At 42.3% G+C, this 25,167-nt stretch overlaps 1 protein-coding gene across 2 annotated transcripts in view; it reads right to left on the bottom strand.

Moving 5' to 3' along the window:
• Positions 1–25,167, bottom strand: part of RECK (reversion inducing cysteine rich protein with kazal motifs) — a 62,326-nt gene that overhangs the window by 2,339 nt on the left and 34,820 nt on the right. Inside the window, exons 10-20 of one of the 2 annotated variants that reach the window (XM_045841021.1) lie at positions 21,453–21,632; positions 16,987–17,199; positions 15,199–15,335; positions 13,143–13,283; positions 11,778–11,969; positions 9,962–10,084; positions 7,786–7,957; positions 3,897–4,089; positions 2,484–2,694; positions 1,143–1,216; positions 165–320 (exon numbers count right to left, since the gene is read on the bottom strand). In XM_045841021.1, coding sequence (XP_045696977.1) covers positions 165–320; positions 1,143–1,216; positions 2,484–2,694; positions 3,897–4,089; positions 7,786–7,957; positions 9,962–10,084; positions 11,778–11,969; positions 13,143–13,283; positions 15,199–15,335; positions 16,987–17,199; positions 21,453–21,632 — 1,792 coding nt within the window. The remainder of the gene's footprint in view (positions 1–164; positions 321–1,142; positions 1,217–2,483; positions 2,695–3,896; positions 4,090–7,785; positions 7,958–9,961; positions 10,085–11,777; positions 11,970–13,142; positions 13,284–15,198; positions 15,336–16,986; positions 17,200–21,452; positions 21,633–25,167) is intronic. The other variant, XM_045841022.1, reaches the window with a different exon arrangement.

The raw sequence follows: 25,167 nt of genomic DNA, 5'->3' as shown, positions 1-25,167 counted from the left end.
TGCTCGCCGGGTGCAGCAGCTCTGTCCCTCAGACACTGCCCTGCCGAAATGCCCCCATTTCCTCACCACCTGCTCCCCGCTCCATCCTGGCTCGTGCCCGCCCCTCCCAAGCCCACCAAACATAAAACCGACAAGATGGCTGCAGACCGAACGCTGAACCCCACCTGCAAAGCTTTTGGATAGTGATCGACAGGAATGATCAGGGCCACAATTTCCGATTCAATGCTGAAGTACCCAAATACATCACACTGTGGAACAGACACATGCATGCGGATTTTCTCAAGTATTTCCAGAACTGTTATTGGCTTTTTGTTTGTTACCTAGAAAGAGAAAAACATTCCTATTACCAGCAAAAAAGAATTCCTTATTACTGCCTAAGCTGCCTTGCTACCTCGCCTAAGCCAAGGAAGCTCTTTTGACCAAGGACCCCCTAAGCACAGGGCCCTGCCAGCTGAATTCTAAGTTTCCACAAAGTCCATTCCAATGTGTTTTGCCTGACATGCAGCTTTGTAGCCAGAAAAAAAACCACTTTCACCAGAAGTACTTTTTAGTGACTGTTCTGAGTTGGATGCCACAGGGAAATAATTAAAGTCTTTATGTAAAAATACAGGCAGTTTAATCAAAATGGGGATAATTTCTGAGGCAGTGCCAGGTGTCGGCCACTGCAGGGCAGGAGCCCTGACCCACAGCAGGGAGCAGTAAGTGACGGTCCAGAGAAAGAAGAGAGGCGAGGCTCTCACGGGACTGCGGCTGGCTCCGAAAGCAGCTCACAGAGCAGTGGAACTGTGAGGGCAGGCGGCCCGGGCACCGCCTGCGCACCTCCCAGCCTCCAGCTGCCTGGTTTTGCCTCTGCTTGCTGGGCCAGGAGGGGAACTCTTCCAGAAAGGCTCAGGCTGTGACGTACAGAGCAAGGCCACCACACAGCCAGGGCGTGGAGGAAAGGAGCACAGGATTGGGGGGGGCCAGACAGCCTGAGTTCAAACCCTGGTTCTACCGGTTATGATCTGTACGGCCTTGGGCAAGCTGCTTCTCTGCAAATTAGTTTCTTTATCTGTAAACAGGACAACACATTCTACTCTGTTGGATTACTAAGAATCTTATCCATAAAGTTTCAACAGTACCTAGCATATAAAGCAATTTACCTTGGCAATAGTATCCAGTTTTTCTTTGTCAAATAAAACCCTTAACATCCCAGCACATAACGGGCAACAAGCACCTGTGTAAGAGAAACCATGACACGTGTTTTCAGAATTAGAAACAAGAACAGAAAGTAGTTGGTGACATTGACAACCCTTCACTTTGTGCTAGGAGAGTTACAGCTGGCCCTCCCGATGACTGCACTTTAGATATGTACCCTGACCAATCGGGTCTTGCAATCTGCACACTTCCCAAAATCTTTCCCCCATCCCTGCTTTATCCTCCACCACTCCTCAGGGCAAGGTGGCTGGTGTAAGACACAACACGGAGCGGGCTGGCCTCCTAAGAGACGCGGAGTCCAGACCTGCCCTGTCTCAGTGCTCTCTGTGACTCCGGCCGAGTGCTCTCCTGGCCTTTGCTTTCTACCTGCGAATCAAGGGGGCAGGTGTTTTAGGGACTCCATGAGTGTTTAACTCTCATATAATTTTAAAGATTATTTTAAATTGTTATCGAACAAAAACAAAATATCAGAACATGATCTCCAGGAGGAAAGGGCCTTTCTTTCGCCCGGGGCTGTGTCCCTCGTGCCCGGGAGAGGATCTGGCGTGCACCAGCAGCTCCGCGAACAGTCGGTAGATTCACGGAGGGAGGAAGGAGCTTGTTGGGCTCCGGACTGACCTGCCCTGTGCAGTCTCGGGATAAAGTCCCTTCTGCCCCCTCTGTTTACCGGAAGAGTAAGAGACTATAACATAAGCTGTTTAAAAAAACCGTTGTGACTCCTAACAGTCTTTCTAACAAGATGTTCTCAATTATATGCAACTCAAACAACTGGATTCTAAGGCCAATCTGAGATAACAACTATCTTCTGTTTCAAATGTTTGTGTTCATCAAAATGACTTCAATTATTCATTGAATAATTCAATTCAATTCATTCAATTATTCATTAGTAATTACTAATTCTTTATTCACTAACTTTGTGGTAACATATCTTTAAAGTAAACATTATGCATTTGAACTAATAATCATAGTTTTAGTGATTAAATATTGCTTTATCTGTTTATATATTGGTGTTTGGTGTAAGATTCTGCTTTAAAAAAGTTTGCCATATTGTCTTAAAACCATTAGACCAGATGATATCTAAAGTAACCCACAGCTTTTTAAGGTCAACCCAGAGTTCTGCATCTTACCAGCAACAGCCAGAGTTAAGACTTTCTGGAAAATTTAAATAGGTTACCCTCTTCTCCTCAGTGACCCACAGTCTGGAGGCAGACGAGCAAGTCTTCTGGGTTCCCCCCACCCCGGCTCCGCCCCCCCCGCCCCCCCCAAACATCACTGGCCTGGCCTACCGGGTGGGACGATGGGTTTGCACTCGGTCACCGAGAGCGAAGGGCACTTCACAGCAGCACACTCCGTGACAGAACTGTACTCTGAGAGGACGCCGACGGCCTGGCAGGGCCCGTAGTAGTCGACTGCCACGCGGTCCGAGTAGGCAGCACACACGCTACTGTAGGTCTCCCCGTTGTGCCCGCAGACGGGCTCCGTGGTTCTGCAGAAGGACTGGGGGCAAACAAATCACATTTCCTACCTGGGAGTGCGTAGGGGGCCTCCCTCTTTTCAGGAGGGAAAAAATACACAGGTATGAATCCTGGGGCCCTCTTAATTAAGCTGCTGAGGTGGGCTAAGCATGGTGGTGGGGGACAACAGGAGTGTCCTAAAATGAACGGAGGAGATTACTGTTCTCAGCCTTTCTGGGCCGCGGTGCTCACTCTCGTGAACCAACATGAGAGGAAACTCCCCTCCCTCGGACTTCTATTACTCCAGAAGTGCCGGATAAAAAAGTGTTTGAAGAAAACAAGATGAATCTTCCCGCAAATATGGAGGCTTTATCACTGCACACTGGGTAAGGGTTAAGGAGAAGCAAGAGCGGAGAGATCAGTGGGGCAGAGACTCCAGGTCCATCAGCACGAAGGAATGTGAGGGAGCAGCTGCAGCCAGGCAGCGGGACAAGCAGGACGGGAAGACTGGGAATCCCACGTGGCAGGTAACAGTGCTGCTGGGACTCAAGCTCTGGGAAAAACAGGCTGAGTTGGGGGGTTCCCAACAATGAAGACTGGGAAAGGAGAAGCGATCACGTCAGGTGTTGCGTGATTGTGGGCAGGGGATGTGGGGCCCAGAGACGGGGTTCCCCGGAGCACAGGCCGGCGCCCAGGCTGGCGGGGTGTGTGGGAAGCCTCAGTGGGCTCGTCCTTGGGGTTATTTCTGAAAAAATGATATAGACTCCACAACCTTAAAAGGCCAAGAGATAAACCGATGGAAAAAGACACTGTCTGGGAGAACTTTTCAGGATGGTGTTAGGGACTTCGGTTGTCAGGGGAGAGTGTTTGGAAAACAGCTCTTCTCTTGGCTGTTTTCACTTGCATTCTTTCTGGTTTGTTCTCTGGCGAGGGCCCACAGAACTACAGGAAGTGAAGATGTGCTGATTCATGCCAGGAGCATGAGACTTTAAATTCTTTTCCTATAAGAAGCCGCTCTCTTTTCTTGCGTGGACACTATCTGGGCAAAGGCACACCACCAGCAAGGAAGTCCTCCAGAGCGGGGAGAAAAAGCCTGTCTTGGGCGGGTTCGCTTTCAGCGGAGGGTGGAGTTCTCTAGATGGGACAGGATTCGTAGGAGACCCCGAGGTGGTCGCGCTGCTGACTGTCTGTAGAAGACCACAAGCCAGTGTTGTGCCCTTGGGTTTGTCAGCTGAGCAGCGCTACCTGGCACGAGCCTTTGTACAAGAGGCTCTTCCCTCTCTGGTACAGAGTGCAGAGATTGCTGTGCTCCACGTGGTTTGTGTCACACACGGGATCGCGGGCCTGGTCACAGGTGAGCTGTCGTGGCAAACACTCATACTGGTTACATCCAAACTTATCGAAAGTCGTCAAGCAGACCTGGGGTTTGGGCACGCATCTGGAAAACATAAATGTAGCGCTGAGAGTCAGGAGGGACTGTGATGAGGCGGGCAAAGCACTGACAAGGCACAGGAGGTCGAGGAGAAAGTAACCGAGAAAACTGAAAATGTTTCTTGTCCCCAAGAGCTTAGGGAAAGCCAAGGAGTCGAGCACACACACCAAGTGGGCCACCAGGTGGAGAAGCACACACTGGGCGCTCGTGGAGAAAGCACTGGGAGGAGAAGCTCCCCACCGGAGCCCCGAGGTAAGGAGGGCCGCACTGGCCTGCCAGGCGGAGGGAGCAGCACAGACAAAGGTGTGCTGGTCGGGACTGTGGTGCTGGGGAAGGGCAGGCGACCCTGAGGGCAGGGGCAAAGGACGCACAGGGTAGAAATGGCATGACAGGGGGCCATCAGGTGGGTTGGGGTGTGATGCTGGAGGCCTGCAGTCAATAATAAATGAAGCATTTTTAGGGGCTTAATTTTCAGCTTGGCCAATAGGAGTCTACATTAAGAGAAGGCTTCACAGTGTGTGCTGGAAAATTCAGGTTTCTGTGCTTACAAGGCTGAGGACCTGACGCTGGCTGTTTGCAAATCACCGAGAGAATGCCGCCCCACGGAGCTGGGTTTTCCTGGAAATACCAGGACCTTGCTTCCCTCTCAATTCCTGAACTTCAGAGGGCTTAGGGATGATGATTATTTTCTTCTTTAGACTTTTCTGCTTCCCTCATTCCTATAAAGGGTATTTATTTCTTTTAAAAGATTTTTATTTATTTATTTCCTAATTAATTTATTTATTTATTTATTTATTTTTAGAGAGAGGGAATGGGAGGGAGAAAGAGAGGGAGAGAAACACTGATCAATTTTGTTGCCTCTAGTAAGTGCCCTGACTGGGGACCGAACCTGCAACCCAGGCCTGTGCCCTGACTGTGAGTAGGAACCGGCAACCTTTCCCTCGGCTGAATGATGCTCACCCAACTGAGCCACAGCAGTCAGGGGGGTATTTATAACTTTCTGTAGGAAGATAAGTCTTATTAAAATGTTTATCGTTCACTGGGTCTTTGAAATAACAGGATATACAAATGTTAGTCTGTAAAACAAAAGAAGAACATAGTAGCTAGCACTATTTTACTGTAAAAGGAAATTACTTCTCTTCCCTCTAGGCATGAGCCTCCTGCACAGAAATGACCACCACCGTCATCACTACTACTATGTAGGGTTGCCCTCTCTCATGGGATTTAAAAGTAGAATGCATGCAGTTAAGGTTTTATGGAAATTTAAGACATTTGAAGAGGAAAAGAATATTTAGAACTTAATCATCTATTAACATGGAAGGGATGGCAACCAAGGCTACTGAGAGAAATTGGGTAATTTTATTTATTTTTTAAAGCTTTTATTTATTTATTTTTAGTGAGAGGGGAAGGGAGAGAGAAAGAGATACAGAGAAACACCGATGTGAGAGGTCCATCAATAGGCTGCCTCTCGCACACCCTCAACTGGGGACCTGGCCCACAACCCACGCACGTGCCCTGACTGGGAATCAAACTGGTGACTTTTTGATTCACAGGCCAGCACTCAATTCAGCCAGGGTGAAATTCAGTAATTTTAGAAGGAAAAACTTCTCAATTTAAGTATATAGAGATAAGATCAATAGGAAAAGTTGAGAACCTAGGGGTAGAGTAAACATGACCGGGGCAGGAACTGTGTCTGCCTACTGTTGTAACCCTGTTGTGAATACAACTACTGTTGTCTTTAGAGGATGCCTGGTACATCAGTACATGCTTTAAGAATGAATACTTATTTTTTAAACAATTATTTTTTGAACAGATAATACAAGCCCTTGGTGAAACTGAAACAGTACAAGATGTATGTAGTGAAAAATAAGTCTCTCCTACTTTTGTGTCCCAGTCACTGAGTACCTTTCACCAGCAGCAACCGCTGTTACCAATCTCTTACTAATTCTTCCTGAGGTATTTATACAAGTGTAAGCATTTGCATATGCTGATTCAGAGTATGTGCCTTTAAAACTTTGCTAGACTTGGCCAAATTGTCCTCCACAGAGGATGCCCCAACCCTCTCTCCAGCCCCCTCTTGTATGGGAGTATCTGTTTCCCTATGTTATGTTAATTAAGCTTTTTATCTTTGCCAGTCTGGTAGATGGAAAATGGTACACAATGGCAGTTTTAATTAATTTATATTCACTTAATATGAGGAAGGTTAAGCGTTGTGGTAGATTAGCTAACATTCATCTAATCCATTTAATTTTCTTCCTGGGCACGCATCTGGATTACGTGCCCTTGTCTCCCTGGCAGTTGTGGCCAATGACCAGGGTCTAGACAATCCAATGTGTCTGCACGCAGAGATGGATGCCACTTTTAAACCCGAACCACAAAAGCTTCTTAGGAGAAACCTCCATCGCCTCCCTTCCCTCATCCGCTGGGCTGACGCAGAAGACACAGAGGACTAGGGGGCTGTAGGAGTGGGCTGAGTCGCTAGGCGGAAGAATCTAAGTCCCTAGAGCCGCATGGGGCCGAGCCCACCAGCCCGCACAAGTTGCCCCCGAGGCTAGTGAAGCAGAGAATGGCCCCGTGGGGTGCGCAGCATTGGGGGCCAGGCTCCCCTCGGGGCAGGGGTGGCCCAGGACTGCAGGTGATGGTTGGGCAGCGCAGATGAGCAGATGACGAGGGCCCAGTGAGGCACCAAGGGAAGGTCACTGTGTACAACCACAAGGAACTATGGAAGCGCCTCAGCCTGGAGGCGTGGATCCTTAAGTTCGTCTCGCCTCTACTTCCCCATGAGTCTGCTGTTCATATCTTATTTCTGACCTCCTTTTTATTTCCAATGTGCTGGAGACACAATGTTGGTAAACCCCTATTCTGTCTCCTCCACCCCACTCCAGGGAAAGAAGAATCAAGTTGCCTCTATGACTGCCTGGAGGGGAGATCCCAGAGCTGGAGATGAATGCGGATGAACTCCTGGACTCGGAGGGTGATGACACCCAGGCTGCCGGGGTCAAGGAACTGCTGGTTGACTGTTACAAACCCACTGAGGCCTTCACCTCTGGTCTGCGGGACAAGATCCGGGGCATGCAGAAGCTGAGCACACATCAGGAGCAATGGTCCTCAACCCAGGGGAATGGGTGGCGCCCATACAACTGTCGCTGCCCCTGCTGTCGTAGCAACAGCAATGCCACAGGACCCTGAGGCCCCGCCTGGTGCCATGAGCAGGGCTTCCCCCACCCCTCCTTATGGACCTCTTCCCTGGCCCCCGTTTTTCATCTTTGGTTTTTAAAAAATTATTGTTAAACTGATGGGACTCTGAGGCATTGGCCCTTTAATCAAGCTAGAATATGCCTTTGGTGCAGCCAAAAAAAAAAAAAAAAAAAAGAGCTTTGCTCTCTCTGCCTTCACCACCACCACCATCTTCCTCCATGGGAAACCTGCCTGCAGTGTCCTTCTCATCTTTCCAGCCGAACATCACATCCTCCAGAGGCTTTCCCAGGCCTCCCTAAGGCTGCACCCACTGCTCCACTTCCAGGACCCTGATCGCACAGCGCGTCACTAAGCAGGTCTACATGGCTCTTTCCTTCAAGACCCGAAACTCTTCAGGGCAGAGACCTTCTTAATTCATCTTTGTATTTTCACTGTCTGGTATACAGCAGGTGCTTTGTAAGTGCTCGTCTTCAATTGAAAAAGATGAGGAGCCATTTGACTTACCTTTGGTTTTTGGGGCAGGGGTTAGGATTACACGGATCCTTTGAAATGCATGATCCAAATTCAAACTGATGGTCTTGGAGGCCCACGCAGCGGGCGATGCAGGCACTGGGGTAAGTGCGTCCGTTCTGCCCACACACGGGGACGAACTGATCTGCACAGTTACAGGGCAGACCTGAGGACGGGAAACAGCCTCGGTGACGTGCACTGGCACGTTCCCCTTCCCCCGATGTTTCCGTATTGAGACAAACCACTACCAACCATGTGGAGGTCTCGTGTTAAAACAGAATATAAAATTAAGTAAAAAAGAAAAAAGTCCCCCAATGTCTTGAGTGTTTTTTAAAGGCAGCAAGGCTCTGAAAAGCCATCTGTCTGAATGACGGCTTTCCTTTGTACCATTTACCGCCAGATAATCGAGGGCCTCCAGGCCTTGATGCTGGGTAGAGACCCCTATAACCAAAGCTATAGGTAGAAAAAGTAAAGAGTGTCCCTCCCAATCTGGTGTATAAAATCTAGAATTTAGAAGTTTCAAGTCTGGCTTAGGGGATTTCTAGAATGCACCTACCTTAGATTTTAGCTAAGTAGAATACGGGTCAAGAAGTACCAAAAGCAAGACAAGGCAGCGAAAGTTATAAACTCCTCACACAGGTTCTTTCCATCTCCTGCTGGGAGGTGGATAACAAGGTAACTTGGAAAATACTGTAGTTTTGAGCCTTAAGAATTTTTATGACTGTCTCTCTCTGAGTCATGTTTGGACTCGGACATTATCTAGTTCCCAAGAAATGAGGTACACTTTGTGGCCAGTAAAATCTCCTTAGAGTCATTAACTAAGTGTTAAGTCATTAGCTAGCTGGTCATTAACCTCACTTACCCCAGGACATGAGGGTTGACCACAGGAAAGGGTTCTTGCTAATTATAAAGTTCATCTTTCAACATCATTTAGATGTATGCAAACAAATACATGAAAGTCTTCTGGCTAATCTTTAGTTCACTCTTCATCCCCACAGAAGTTCATGGTTTCTCTGAGAGGAATGAGTCATCCTCATCAGAGCACAGCAGACGAAGGATAACAACAAAGGACAATGACAAGGCAGTGCAGGCTGGTGCTTATCAGGGTGGAGAGAGGATGGGGTGGGGCTCTTCTTGCCTCTACTTCCCCTTCGGTCAGCTGTCCACTTCTTATTTCGGATCTCCTTTTATTTCCCATGTGCTGGAGACACAGTGTTGGTAAACCCCTACTCTGTTCCCACCCCACTCCAGGGAAAGAAGAATCAAGCTGCTGCTGAAACAAGGCAAGAGCCGCTCTCTGGTTCCTCTTCGCCCAGAACTCACAGTATCTCAGACCTGGGAGGCCACAGATGCCAGCAGGCTGTGCTGCTGCTGTGGACAGCTGCAGCTTCACCTCGAGAAAAGAGCATCTCACCTCACTGGCCTTTTCACTTACTATAGCTGGTGTGAGTGTAATACTAATAGCAGAAAGCATAGGTAAGTCAAGAAAGTAGTATTCTTAATGGATTATTCAGAAAAATTCTTAAGTTTCAAAATTAAAATAATCCCCCAAGTTACCTTGGAGAGATCCCTGAGGAGACAGGAGAGGAAGGACCCCGTGTGCGGAGTGCACAGCCGTCACTCTTGGTCTTGTTTCGGTGTGGGCCTCTACCTCCCCAGAAGCCCCCACGACAGACTTCAAAGGTCTAAATTCCAGATTTTATACTCCAGATTGGGAGAAACTTTTCCTATCCATAGCTTAATTTACAGGGGTCTCTACCTATATGAACCAGTAGGCTAAGGGGGGTCAAGGAAGAAAGTGGTAAGAAAAACATTAGAACAGAAACAAACTTAGAAAACACATGGACTTCAGACCATAATTGGAAGGGTAAAGGGGGTATTTTAGCAGGTAGAAAGAAAGGTTCCACTTAACTAAAACCTTCCCAATCATTGATCTTCTTTTTGCCCGGAATTCTAAACCATGAGAGCTGGAAGGGACCTAAGAAACCATCTAGTTTATCCTTAAATCCACAGAGGAGGGAAAGTACCGGCTCTCATAAACACAGGTAATGCACTCATTTTGCTGTGCACATCTACAGTTACGGCAAGACCAGAGAAGCCGCCTCAAAGGGAAAATGGGTGCAAGGGGATGATGGCCTGCTGAGGACAGCTTCTGTGTGACCTCGGTTACCTGTGAAGGTGCGACGGTCATCCTCTGAACTGTGCTCACTGAGGCACAGGCGGGTAGAACACACCAAGTTGCCAGCAAAACAAGAACAGACATTGCAGTCGATGTTAAAGGATGTCCCATGACCTGCGAGAAGTAAAATGCTGTTCCATATCATGCATTTATAAACAGATCATAAATTTAAAATTTAATAGTTTAAAAAGTTTTAAAATAGAAGTTCTTGGAAAACGACTTCCAAATATACAAACTAGGAAGTTAAATCTGGAGTTATCTGGAATTATCTTCTGGAGGGTGGGCCCCTTGGAGTACAGGCTTCCCCCACTAGGTGAGTGTCCTAGGAACCTGTCTGTATCAGTACCAGCTGGTGTCATTGTGGGAGGCTGTGTTCAGCTTTGGTGAATTTTTTTTTGAAGATTCTTTCAACAAGTTTGCCCATTTCACGATGGGTGAATTCCTAGGGCATCAGTCCACACCTAGCTAAGTGTTCAGCAGTTTTTGACCAAAAACAGCATGACCCACGCCACCCACCATGTTCCACCCTCATTATTCACCCGATCTTGCCCCAAGTGACTTTGGTTTTTTTGTTTCCCTGGATGAAAAAAGTCCTCAAAGGGAAATGTTTGCTGATATGGAAGAGGTGAAACAAAAAATAGCAGAAATACTAAAAGGCATCAAAATTGATGCATTTAAAAACTGTTTTTCGTGGGAAAAAATGTCTCGATAGGTGTATTGCATCAGATAGAGAGTACTTAGAAAGTAACTGAAGTTTAAACATGTAGGAATAAATACAAAACTTTTTTTAAAAGATTTTATTTATTTATTTTTAGAGAGGGAAGGGAGGGAGAAAGAGAGAGAAACATCAATGTGCGGTTGCTGGGGGTCATGGCCTGCAACACAGGCATGTACCCTGACTGGGAATCGAACCTGTGACACTTTGGTTCGCAGCCTGCGCTCAATCCACTGAGGTACGCCAGCCAGGGAATAAATACAAAACTTTTAATAAGTAAAGTCCGGTTTTGGGGTGCTCCCCCCTTATTTTTGTATTTATCCCCCACCACATCTCCCCAGATTCCCAATGTGCCGGGCTCACCAGACTGCTCCCTAGTCTCTGAGAATGTTTCTGGCTGCCCTTCTGCCTCAAACGCTCCTCCCCTCCTCCTGGAACTTCTCTTATCTCTCCAGGACCAGCCCTGATGCCACCTTTGGATCGCAGATTCTCCAAATGCCTGGCAGCAATAACTAGCCTCTTGAAGAGCATTTGGTCCATTATTTTTTGTGGCTCAAATTCTTTCCCCTCTTATCACGGAAAGCATGACCTCAATCCCTCATCGCAGTTTCAGCTCCACAAGGCACTAGTACGTTCTTTCGTACAGAATAGGCATAATCAGTGGAAGTGTATGGAAGGAATGGAATTGTTTATTCTCAGATATTTTCTGTGATACAAAGTACCTACCTGACATTTTAGCTAAGTAGAACATGGACTAAGAAATGAATACCTGACTTGCTCTAGGGCAGAAATTTGCAACCAAGAGCACTCTCCTTTCAAATAAGATCTCACACATAAAACTTACAATTGTGCAGGGCACACAGTTATGAGTTCAGTAAGTGTTATTATATTATTAGCGATTAGTCCCTTCTTGAGGAGCCTTCTAAGAGAGTTCCTCAAAAGTCCCAGTGTCCTTGCATAGTTAGAAAAATACTGCCCTAGGGTATCTGATTTGTAGACTTTACTCTCTGATGAGAATCCATTCAGTGTTCTTCCTACAAAGTTAACTAATTTCAAATTAAAAATAAAAGACAAATTCAGTTCAAGACTCACTTTTTCTTTTTCCTCCAACAATGCAAGACTTCTGGAGGTCTATGCAGTGCATCTCCATGCAGTTCTCTAAGAGTCCACTAGGCCCACAGGAGCAAATTTTATAACAACCCACTTCCGAACCTGCAGACGATGGCACCTGAATCAGTGTCCCTTGGCGGACGATGAAGTCAGAAGCTTCTCCCAATTTGCAGCCTGTATAAACAAAAATCAGCTGAGAGAGGCAGTACTGTTCTGTGACACTATTTTATGCATTAGATACAGTTCCTATAAGTCTTATAGGTACTATGCAGCTACTAGAGATTTTCTAAGAGAATTTTCACCAAAGTAAGTAGTTATTTTGGTTCACTGGCCAAAAACATTCTCTCAAACAGAAATTCTATGTTCTCTAAGATGGTAGTGATTCAGGATCTATTTCCCAAAGTTAGCCATAGTTCTATACAAAAAATGCTATAAGATAAATAGTTTTTTTATTTTGAGGGGTTTATCCTCAAAGATATTCTAGAATCAGATATTTTAAATGGAATATAAAAACTGACAGTATTTTTAGAATAATCTTGATCAGAAAGCTTTTAGTGATGGAATATAAACATACCTTAAATTTTAAAAAGCCAAATACTTGATTGGGCTTAAGGAAAACCCATTAATTTCCAATTTTAACAAGATTTATTACAACTGTCTAGCTGATATATTGTAGTGTTGCACAAATATTACAGATGATCCTTTTGAGACATCATGCTTATTTAATTTTTGTTCCTTTTTATTTTACACACATTTAAAATGTTGATTCTGACATCATAAAGAAACATTTTCAACTGGGAAATAAATAAAAGGAAGCAAAATTTTGACACAACTATATTCTAAAAGGGCCCACAAGGAGAGAGACTACAAAAATTCTATAGTGTAAAAAATCTTTTCAGCCTTAAAATCATATGCACTTCAGTACAGCATCAAATTTATGGAGTAATTACACATCCCATTGAGAATGCCATTTTTCTGTATATGAAAAGAAAGAAAAACATAAACAATATGCACACATATCTTCTTCAACATTACAACACAAAAGGCAAAGCACAAAAAGCTGGCCCCGAGTTCTTTTCTCTTTCGTTGTCATGAACCCTACACCTTATCATGCGAGTCTGGTTTTGGATCAATATTAGTTTATAATCTAAATGACTACTGAAAATTACTTGTCTTTGTCATTTTTTATTTATATACCACATGTTTACTAGGAAAACCTCAAACTATATAGAAAAGCATAACTTGCAAAATAAAGTCCCTTATAATCTCACTCTGAAGATAACTCCCACAAAGAAACACCAGCAACACATCGATACCCACACCACACCCACACCTGTCTACTCTTACCTTGAACGCAGGAGTATGGAAGGCAGGGGTCTCCAGACGGACACCCTTTTCGGTTCACCTCACAAAGCTCATTAGCAGGGCAAGGATTGGGGTTACAGGGATGAGTCACCTCTTCTACAATGTTACCCAAAGTACTTGGCCCTGAAAAACCAAAAACAGATCAGTTTAACCTACTCAGATGAGTAACAGAGGTCTGTAAATTACCTGAATTAATTATGCCTGAAATAAATGGACCGCTGACAAGCCTAAAGCAAGGCCTGATTCTAGCAAGCTTTAAAACACTCGGATTTCCTGGTCAGCTGTGAATTTAGCACAAACATCCATCCATCATTTGTTTATTTATTGGGTGTACACAATGCACCCAGCAAGGTTCTAGGTGCTGGAGATACTGTAGTGAACAAAACAGACAAATCTCCGTAACAGAGTTTACATTCTGGTCTGGTCAGGACATAGACCACAAATAGATTGTGTGTGCGTGTGTATGTGTGTGTGTGTACTCCTATGTGTGAGTAAATAAAAAGTCAGACAGTGATAAGTACACCATTTAAGTGGTGTCAGGGGATGAAAAGTGACTGTATATTTTGGGTATGGTGGTCACATAGATGCTTCCATTCAAGAGGGATAATTTAGCACATTTTACCATAAATGATACTTTATTATGGTAGGATGGACCCCACACCATGATTATATTTATTATCTTGTGAAATAATGACTGAGGAAGTCTCAATATAAAGTATATGTGGTATTTAAAGAGAATATTAAATTTTAAACCAAAGCCTTCTGGAAGTTTCCTCTCACTGAAAGCTTCTTCCTACACATATACATTTGACTGCTCTAATAGAGTGAGTATTGTGAGTGCACTTGTTTTTCTTACTGATTTTAGGCCAAACCCAGACTTTAAGGCTAACAGAGGCACAAGGGCTCTTGGAGTTTATCCCACTGGCCCAGTCCCTTTGTGAAGAGGGAAGCTGAGGCTCGAAGACGTGATCTGTCCAGTCACAGAGGCCTACGACTCTAGTCTAATGTTTTCTTTTTTGCCATACTGGTCACAAAGGCTAAAGGACATCGTTTGTTAGTCCTCTGAAAATATGGCAGATATTACTAGCTGCAAATCTAGCATTCATTCTTATTTTCCTGCTTGCTACTAGAACTCCAATTTTACTTAGGATGGTAATGGGCCCACAGTGAAAAAGACAATCTTTCCCAGTTTCCCTTACATTTGGGTCTGGTGGCTAGAATTCCAGTGGCCATGTGATGATAAAATACATAAAGTAATTTTGATGACTGAAGCCAAGCACTAAGAATGATGGAGAAAGAAAAAGGATTCCTGGTGATAGAACCACCAGAACAGTCATGGACTATTTATTTCTGGGCTTTCGTTTACTCTTATCTGTTTTTCTGCTATTGGCAGTGGAACTTAATCCTATCTGACACATGAAAAAGAATTGCCAAATTCACTCTTTCCAGCCAGCTCAAGGCACTTACGCCCCATGGTGTCAGCCTAAATACTCCCCTTTCCCTAAGTGCTTGGTGAGCAGGAGTTCTGCAGGTTATGCCCGGCTTTTTACCACACAGTCACCTCCTGCCAGGAAACTCAGATCCAGGATCTCTCAACGGGATAACAACTTATTCCTCTAGCTCCCAGCAGGTGTATTTGGCAGAGAAAAAACTTTCATTTTCATGTATGAACCCAGACCATCAATCCTCACTCTATTTGGTGGGTGAGTCCAACGCAGTGTGCCTGGCTTGGGGAAATTCTGCTTCCCCGTAAATCACGGCCAGGAGACAGCAATGCTGTGGAGCTGGTTATCTGAGAAAGCTGGTCCCTGGTTCACTGCTTAGAATTTCTGATTGCAACAGTTCACTGCCTCTTTACACTGATAGGATAATTGCTTGTGCCTATATATTTTAAGATGATACATCTTTCCAGAAAGGCCAAGCAAGTGAGGTAAGAGTCAGCAATTGAGAAAGTATCATTAAACCACATATTCATCCAAAGCAAACATGGGCCGAGATGGAAGGGTGAACTATTTGGATTTTAAAAACAAGTACATACTGAGATACGTATCCAAAGGTATACAGTTCTCCAGGTCATCCGTAGGTGACAGAAGTTCACAGATACTTTCAGCTGTGTGGTCTTCAGGGAATTTGTTCTGGTCCCCGCATTTCTTGAGAATCTCCACACAGTCTGATCTTAAAAAGGAAAATACACAAGTTTAAGATTTGAGGAACCTCCTCTTGTTGTCTACTCAGTATCAGTTCTGCTCTGGAAGCTTTCTAGGAGTGGGTTTTCACAACGGTGTTTCCCAGCTGGGCAGGTGCGAGCATGGCGGAAGAGAACAGGAGTCACAGCCGGCTCTGGGTTGCAGAGGAAGTAATGCATTACACTACCAAATCGTTCCTAACTTTCTCTTAAGAACCAGAGATTGAAGGTCTTGCTCAAATTTTATACTTCCTGTGACCACCATCAATGTGGCTGTCCACTCTCTGAAAGTATATTAACTTAGGCCAGTCTGATTTGCTCTTTGTGCAACTATATACATCGTTTCTCTCAGGACCTTATGCGTGCTTGCTTCTTCCTTCCTACTTCCCTCCCTTCTTTTCTTTTTTAAAAATCTCTTTTGCCCTGGCTGGCGTAGCTCAGTGGATTGAGCTCGGGCTTTGAACCAAAGCATCGCAGGTTCAATTCCCAGTCAGGGCACATGCCTGGGTTGCAGGCCATGGCCCCCAGCAACTGCACATTGATGTTTCTCTCTCTCTTTCTCCCTCCCTTCCCTCTCTAAAAATAAATAAATAAAAAATCTTTTTTAAAAATCTCTTTTTAGTTATCAACTTAATGTGTTTGGTCTGTAACAATTAGAAAGTCCTCTTTTTTAAAATTCTCCCAGTCTTCAATAGGATTTGACTCCTATAAGTGTTCTATGCTAAGAGCCTATAATTTCTCACCTGTTTACGCTTGTTTGTCACCCAACAGTTACCCCTTGTCTCTCCGCTAATCAGGTCATCCCCAAGTCCTGTCAGAGGACAGATCCTGAACCCTGGACCCTGTTTAAGGTTGAAGCAATCAATCAGTCACTAAGTGCCCACCAGCAACGAGCCACACACCAACAATTTAGGGGCTGGATATTAACTTGGTTTGGAAAAGCTTTTTGAAAAAAAAAAATGCTTGAAGAACAGCTGACATTTAATACAATATAGTTAATGCTTTTGGTTTCACCCCCCACAGAAGCTTTCATCTTTACTTTGTCCTAGATCTCCCAGCAAAGCATTCGCAAATGTGGAACAGGCCCTAATCACTGTACTAACTCATTCCCTCACCAAACAGGAAATACCTACTGAGTGCCAGGATTATGCTAATCACTGAAGAGGAGAAAAAGAGTAAAGAGGATACAAGAAAAAAGCACGTGAGAAAAATAAACGCCTCAAGGAGAGCAATGTGGAACAGAATATAAGACAAATACACAAATTGAAATTTAAAAACAGAATTGTGCATTGAAGCTACTCAATAAATGTTTGTTCAATCAAGTTCCATAACAGAAGTACAAGTAAGCATCTACAGAAATTTGTAGTAAGGATAAATTACTTTCAGCTGGAGACATCTGGGAAGATTTTGTAAGAAAAGACTGGTCATTGAGAGGGGTTAGGAGGGACAGGCTGTGGCAAATGGAGATAGGGGAAGAAATTTCGAACAGAGGAAGAAAAAGTAGGAAAGTATTTGACGTGCGAGGGTGACGGGCAAAGGTTAGTAGTGGGAGAGAAAACTCTAATAATAGGTTATAGGTGAAGATCACGGCAGGTCTGAACCAAAACTGGAGAGTCTTTATGATAAAAGAAAGAAACTTACTTGCAAATAATACTTCCCCGGGATTTACTGTGACAAGGTTTAATCTGCAGTGAACAGGCTATTGCTTTCCACATTTCTGGCTGACACTTTTTAATGTCAAGCACGGGGATGTTGATGAATGGCATCTTTATGCTTCCTTTCTCCCATAGCTTCATGTCATTCATGGCTCCTTGATCTGACTGAGCATTACAACTCCTGAAAAGCTCTGTTGGCCTGAAGGGAAAAAAAAGGCCGGAGGGAATCAAGAGGCAATTATTTTCCAGAGAGAAGCAATGTGTAAAATCCTGACATACTAATCAGGGAAACCTGATTTTCTTAAAGAAGAAAGTACATACAATCCATCAAAATATATCAGTTTTGAGTGTATGAAGATTCAATGTAGACACAATCATTAAGATTCTGATGGCATGTTCTCTAAAACAACTTTTTGTGAAACAGTTAAAAAACTTCAAAATGCTATGGAAAGGACTGACATCTCCCCTGTCCATTTCTTTTATTTCACAAAATATGAGGGGACACACACACAAACAGAATTATCTTCTAGAGGGTGGGCCCCTTGTAGTACAGGCTTTCCCTACTAGGTTTGTGTTCTAGGAGCCCATCTGTATCAGTGTATTAGCTGGTGTTGTTGGGAGAGGCTGAGTTCAGCCTCAGTGAATTTTGTTTTGAAGATTCTTTCAACGAGTTTGCCCATTTCACGATGGGTGAATTACTAGAGCACCTGTCCATTCCATGCTGAGTGTTCAGCAGTCTTTGACCAAAAACAGCATGACCCCTGTGCCCCACCCTCCCTATTCACCTGATCTTGCCCCAAGCAACTTTTTTTATTTCCCTGGATGAAAAAAGTCCTCAGAGGGAAATGGTTTTCCCTTTGGAAGAGCTGAAACAAACAAACAAAAAAACGGCAGAAGTACTAAAAAGCATAAAAATTGACAAGTTCAACTACTATTCTGAGCAGTGGAAAAACGTCTCAATAGGTGTATTGCATCAAATGGAGAGTACTTTGAAGGCAAGTGAAGTTTAAACATGTAAGAATAGATAATTTTTTATAAATAAATTCCATTTGGCTGGGACAATTGTAATAGCATAATCAATAAAATATATATTTTTAAAAATTCCATTTTGGGGGGTACCCCCTTATAAATAAGCCAAAGTTTAAAAGTTGAGGTATAATTTATAAAAATAAAATACACAGGTTTTATGGGTGAAGTTTTCTGTGTTTTGACAAACTTGCACATCCAAGCACACCCAAGTGAATTAAGGTGTGTTTCTATCACATCAGGAAGTGCCTGTGTATCCCTATCCAGCCAGCGCCATCCCTGCTGACTGTGCCCAGAGGCCCCTGTCACTTGTACTTGTATCATCATAGAATCATTCTGCCTATTCTAAAACTTCATATACATGGATTTACATTGTATGTGCTCTTTTAAGTCTAGTGTCTTTAGTTAAATGAGCTCTTTCAGATTCCATGATGCTGTTGTGTATATAAATTATTTTTTGTTTTTATTGTTCAGTACTATTCTATTATCCTCATGGTCCTCAAAATCTTTGATCTCAGGACCCATTTGCACTCTAAAAATTATTGAGTTTTCAAAAAAGCTTTTGTTTATGTGGGTTATATCCACCAATACCTATCACATTCTAAATAAAAACTGAGATTTGAAAAGTAGATATTAATTCATTTTAAATGACAATAACCCTGTTATACGTTAATATTTTTATGAGAAATAAGTGTATTTTTAAAAACAACAAAACTTTGTGAGAAGGGTAGAACTGGTTTAGTTTTGAAAATCTTTTTAATGTCTGGCTGAATAGGGGACAGCTGGATTCAAACTGTGCCATATCACACGTTTCATAGCATCCAGAAAACTCCACTGTTCATTCATGTGAGAATGAGAGTGAAAGGCAAATAACACCTTAGTATTTTACAATAGTTCTGATCCCACTGGGTTTGGGGGACCATGGACCACACTTTGAGAAACACTCACTGGTTTATTCATTCACCTGTTTGTAGACATCAAGGCTGTTTCCAGTTTTCATGTCTCTTTTCATGGCTATGAATGGCACTGTTGGGTTATAACTTTCTAAAAATACCAAACTCTTTCCTAAAGTGGGTATTACATTTTAAGCTCTCATTAGCAATGTATGGAAGCTCCATTTGCTTTGCGTGCTTTCAGTCTTTTTACTTGTAGCTATTCTTTTAGCGTGTAGTGGTATCTTACTGGTTTTAATTTGTATTTTGCATGACTAATGATAATGAACTTTTTCATAAACTTCAATGGTTATGTCTTCGTCCTTTTAAAAAACTTTTAAAAATAGAATTTATTGAGGTGACATTGGTTAATAAAATTACATAGGTTTCAGGTGTTTCTGCCCATTTTTTATTTGGTTATTTGACATTTTATTATGAGGTCGCAGGAATTGCATATTCTGGACACCCGTCCTTTGTCAAATGTGCGTGCATGCATGTGCATGTGTAACACAGTAAATATTTTCTCTCACTGTGGTTTGCCTTTTCAAACTTTAAATGGTGCGTTCCAGTGAACAAAAGAGTTTCCTGTTGAACTCTAATTCATTACTTTTTTCTTTTATAATTAGTGCACATTGTTTTGATTTTGTTGCTTTATAATGTCTTATTAATGTCTTAAAATTGAGTACTATGAGTTCTTGGAATTTATTTATTTATTTATTCATTATTTTTTAGAGAGAGGAGAAAAGAGGGAGAAAGAGAGGAAGAGAAACATCCATGTATGAGTGAAACATCGATTGGCAGCCTCTTGCACACCCGCAATGGGGGGCCTGGCCTGCAATCCAGGCATGTGCCCTGACTGGGTATTGAACCAGCGATCTTTTGGTTTGTAAACTGGTGCTCAATCCACTGAACCACACCAGCCAAAGCAAATTTATTTTTAAAAAATTACTTTAGCTTTCTAGATCCTTTGTATTTTCATATAAAGTTTAAAATTAGCCTGGCAACTTCTATTTTAAATGTCCACTGGAATTTTGATTTGGATTATACTAAATCTAGAGATCATTTTCAGGAGAATTAACATCATAACAATATTGAGTCTTCTAGTCCATGACCATGGTCCCTCTCTCCATTTATTTGCTGTCTTCAATTTCTTTCTAAAGTTTTCTGGTTTTTAGTATAGAGTTCTTGCACATCTTTTGCTAAATGTATCACTAAGTATTTCATGTTTTGTGGTGCAATCGTGTAAGTTAGTATTTTTAAATACATCTCGTTTTCCAATTATGTGTTGCTAATATACAGAAATATAGCTGGCTTTTTATGGTACCATTGTATCCTATGGCTTTGTTAAATTAAAGGGCTCAAGGGGAGTTTTTATGCAGATCTTGGGGCATCTCCTTTGGTGGTTCCCTCCTTTCTGGGATTTTCCACTTCCATTTCCAGCCACTCTGGTAATCCCAACCTCTGATCTCTTAACTCCTTGGTCCAAAACTGCTTTTTGCTTGGATTCTATATGCCATGCAAGGACACTGGGGGCGCCCATGAGGGAAAAACTGGGTAAGTGTGGCTCTCACTCAATGCAGTTTCTGTCTTGCAGGAGATGCAGCCCCTCCTGCTTTCGGTCACTTTTCAATGCCTTCAAAACAATAGTTTTGTAATATTTTGTGCAGAGTTCGTAATTAGCATTTGCTGTAGTGTTAGTCTGATACAAACTACTCCACCATTACTAGAAGCTAGTTATGTATACAAGTTTAATTTCAAACATTTCACAGATTTCACATTTGCTCAATCTTATTGGCTAATGTTCTATCATCAATTGTAAAGATATCTCAATTTTCTTACCCCCAAAATAATAATCTGTACACTTTTAAGAGGATAGGAGTGTTTTAGCTTGAGGTAAACATCCTCTGAACTCTCTTCTGGCCCAATTGAATTAATTCTTGTCCTTTTTGCCCTCCTGATCTTCGGGCTGCAGCTCACAACACCAGCCTCCTCTTCTTTAGAGACTCCCACTCTGGTTTCTCTGATATGGAATTCTCTATGCTTCTGGATGTCCTTTCTCTGTTTTCTTCACTATTTCTTCAGCCATTCATTCAGTTCTTAGCCCTTATTTTTCTTAACCATACATGACACCTTTGGAAAATACCTATTCAAATTGCTTCTGTAATGAAAATATTCTGTATGAAATACAGGACTCACTGAGTGGGAACCTCACCCAGATTGAAGGTCCTCCAGAGTAAACTGACCACAAGAGGGCAGATGAATTCTAGAAGCTTGAAGTATCCTTAGATTAGAAGGAACTTTGCTATGGTGCATCCTTTCCCAGAGGTGATTTACCACATGAAATACAGTATTTAAAGAGGAAATTGTAAAGAAACACTATTTCCTTTTAACTTAGCAAAACCAAAATCAGAATATAGTGTTTTTTTCCCTTATTTAAAAACAAGATAACCAGTAAGAAAGTATTTCCATTCCATGTACAATAATTGGCTCCTACCTGTTGTTGAAATTAGTACAGTAAGTAAGGTTTCTACAGCCCAACTGGCAAGGTTCCCGGACATCTGCTAAACAGGTCAACATGGACACCTCCACTGGATTGTATTCACAAAAGTGATCAAACTCCTGCCAGCTCTGTGTATTGCCCCAGCTCATGCTATAAAGTTTAGTGCATAGTTCCCTGAAATAAAAGCACAAATGCAAAAACATAAAGATAAGCCAACTGAATACATATTTCATTTATATAAAATTCAAACACTATAAACTTTACTTTGGAATATAAGTGGAAAAAAAAGTACAGAAACCAAAAGACTAAGATCTCCTAGAACTTACAGTCAGAAAAAGCAATCTTTTCAGTGAAAGAGTTAGCCTCCTTTTATCATCTATCTCTTTCCTTTTTGCCATGGTTGCTAGAAAGCTCAGTGCTAAATCTGACGTTTAGTTATAGTATCTGTACATCCTTGTTCTTGGCAAAATTATTGCCTTCCAAATTTCTGATCTCTCTTTTACCTTTACGTAAAGTAAGTTAAGCATACAGTTTTGTCTTCACAAAGATATGTATCACTCTATTTATGTTCCAATCACAGGAGACAAAACTGTGACATGGTCCTCAGACATCATTTTAATAAGCATTACAAATTTAGGGTTCACTATTTCCTCCCTGAAAAACTATCCCAAAGCCACTTATATGCCTGAAGATATATCAAGATAGTCTTTACATATAGGCTTATGAATTCTAAAACTTCTAAATACTATTATAGTTAATACATGACATTCTTATTCTGAGTACTAAATCATTACAAAGCAACTTGACTACATATATACAAGGTCTGTCCAGAGGTATCCAGCCATGTAATATGAAAAACAGAGACATTTATTGAAGATACAAGAAACATTGCACATAGGACAATGACGCCTCAGTCCTCTTCAAAGTAGGCATCTTGGGACCTTGCACAGCTCTCCCAATCACTATCAGCTGCCTTCTCATATCTTTCCGAATCTCAATCATGGTCTGAAATCTCTTTTCTTTGAAAGATGATTTTAGTTTTGGGAATAGCCAGAAGTCACAGGACACCAAATCTGGGGTGTAGTGAGGCTGAGCCACCAGGGTGAGTTGATATTTCACCAAAAAACTCTGTACGAGATATGATGCATGAGGGGGTACATTGTTGTGATGAAGCTGCCAGTCACCAGTTGCCCCTAGTTGCAGCCTTCTGAATCATCCTAATAGTTTCCACAGAGGAATGTTCAAGCTTAATGCAAAATTTGATGCAGATTCATTGCTCTATTCACTCAGTCATTTTGAATGCGATGGTCACACAGTACACATGCTCACTCAATGGAGTCTACTGCCCCCACTGACTAGTATAGTGAAGTCATCATTGTTCACACATGCTCATTCCAGTCCACTCTCCTTGGCTGTCAGGTTACATGGATGTTGTGCAAACTATTCTCATTATATTAACAATGGCTGGACTTTTTCCAGATAGACCTTGTATACCTAAAATAACATGCATACTATTTCTAAAGTGTTTTGACATGTTATATTAATTAGTTTAATATTTAAAATGTATGAATGTAATACAAATGTCAATACATGTAATGTAAAACATGTAGTATAAAACTTTCATACTATCAAAATATGCAAACTCACAAGAAAAATTCTCCACTCCTGTAACATCTTGATTTCCACAATTACCCCTATGAGGAGGGTATGTTTACTTTTACAAGTTCGCTCATTCACTCTGTCAGTGTTCACGGAGTGCCCGCTTTGTGTGAGGCCCTGGTCAAAGCACTGGACGTGTAGTGGTGAATACAGACACAAGCTCTCTGCTCTCAATGGAGCTTACACGTCATGGGGATGAGGAAGGCGAGATCGGACCACCTTGATCTAGAAATCAGTTCTTTCTCTAGCACTAAACAGTCTCTATCACCTTGGAGAAATTGTCTAACATCTCATAGTTCTCTGTATATAAACAGGAATTATACAAATTGAGATAGCAATCATCTTACAAGGTTTCACGAGGACAAAACAAGATGGAAGTGAAAGCACTCGGTAAACAAAAAGCCTCACGCTGCGGTAAGGGAGGGCAAACGGTGTTTCTTACTGAGTTTCTCCTGACACAACACAGCCACTCCAGTCTTCAGAGACTCGAGGCCACAAACTCCTCCGTGGATATTCAAAGAATTATTCAGCATCCCTTCCATAAATAATTTACTAATTCCTATCAGCAACCCAATTTACTTAACTACAGTACCAACTTAGCTTCTCTTTAAGCTCTTCTGTTAACTTTCTTTGGATATTTTCTAGGTTTTTCATCTCTTTGGTAAAGTTTGATGAACTATTCTAGGCACACTTTCTTGCTAAAGGTCCATCCAATTTTGAATCTACAGGAAAGATGGTTTCACTTATGTTATGTCAGAATCATTTCAGGGTATTCTAGTAATATGTGGTCCCTTTTCACCCAAAATATCTCTAATAAAGTAAACTTCTATTTCACTTGTGTTCTATTTATGACCTCAGTTACCTCCATTTATTCTTTTTAATTAATTAACTAATTAGTATCCTCACCTGAGGACATGCCCATTGATTTGAGAGAGAGGGGATGGAAGGGAGGGAGAGACAGAGGGTGAGAAGCATTGATCAGTGGCCTCTAGGGGACTGAACCCACAACCTAGGTACATGCCCTGACTGGCAATTGAATCTGTGACCTTTCAGTTTATGGGACACCACTCCAACCAACTTAGCCACACCGGCCAGGGTTCTCCTTTTATTCTTGTCTCTAGCTTGTGTTTCCTCCGCCCTATATTTGTACTGCGAATTTTTTATTTTTAAGTGTGCTACCCAAATGAATGCCTACACACTGCTACCTAACTTTGAGTATAAGTGTGAACCCAGGCTATTTACTAATATATACAAAATGCTGGTTAAATTCAAAGTTTCATAATTTAAGAAAGAGAATATCCCTTAGATGTCCTATGAAAACACATCCTCTAAACTGTAAGCTTACTTAATATCCTCAAGTACAGAATCCATATTGCATCATTTAAAAATATTTATTGCTCTGCCAATGCTAATCCTCTACACCTCAAAACACAGTGCTTTCAGCACCGAATGTACAAAAACAATGTTTTGTATATAGTAGACCCCCTTAAATGAGGGGATATGTTGCAAGACCACCCCAGTGGATACTGAACCCTGTGATATACTATGTTTTTGCCTATATGTACATATTGTACCTATGATAAAGTTTAATTTATAAATTAGGCACAGTAAAAAATTAACAATTATAACATACTGTAATAAGTTATGTGAATGTGGTTTCTCATTCTCAGCAAACTAGCATGAATTTATTTCTTCCTAATTTCATTATTTGTTCTTTCCATAGTTCTTAGCAACCTTAGCATATGATTTTTTTTCTTCCTTATTAAGTCAAAAACTTCTACCTTTTCACTTCAGGGATGCACTTTATGGCTTGTCTTTGGCATATCCAAATTGTCAGCATCACTACTCTTGCTTAATTAAGCACTCAGCTATTAAGTAAAATAAGGGCTATTTGAACACAAACACTGCAACACTGTGACAGTTGACCTGATAACCTAGATGGCTACGAAGTGGCTAATGGGCAGGGAGCACATATAACCTGGAGATGGTGGACAAAGGGCTGATTCGCATCCCGAGCCCAGCGACACAGGACAGAGTGGATGGTGTGAGA

This window comes from Phyllostomus hastatus, unplaced genomic scaffold (genome assembly GCF_019186645.2).
Source record: "Phyllostomus hastatus isolate PE091 unplaced genomic scaffold, TTU_PhHast_1.1 phas_contig_34, whole genome shotgun sequence".
NCBI classification, from domain to species: domain Eukaryota; kingdom Metazoa; phylum Chordata; class Mammalia; order Chiroptera; family Phyllostomidae; genus Phyllostomus; species Phyllostomus hastatus.
The sequence above is the reverse complement of the archived record's forward strand: the minus strand, read 5'-3'. Positions and strand labels throughout refer to the sequence as shown.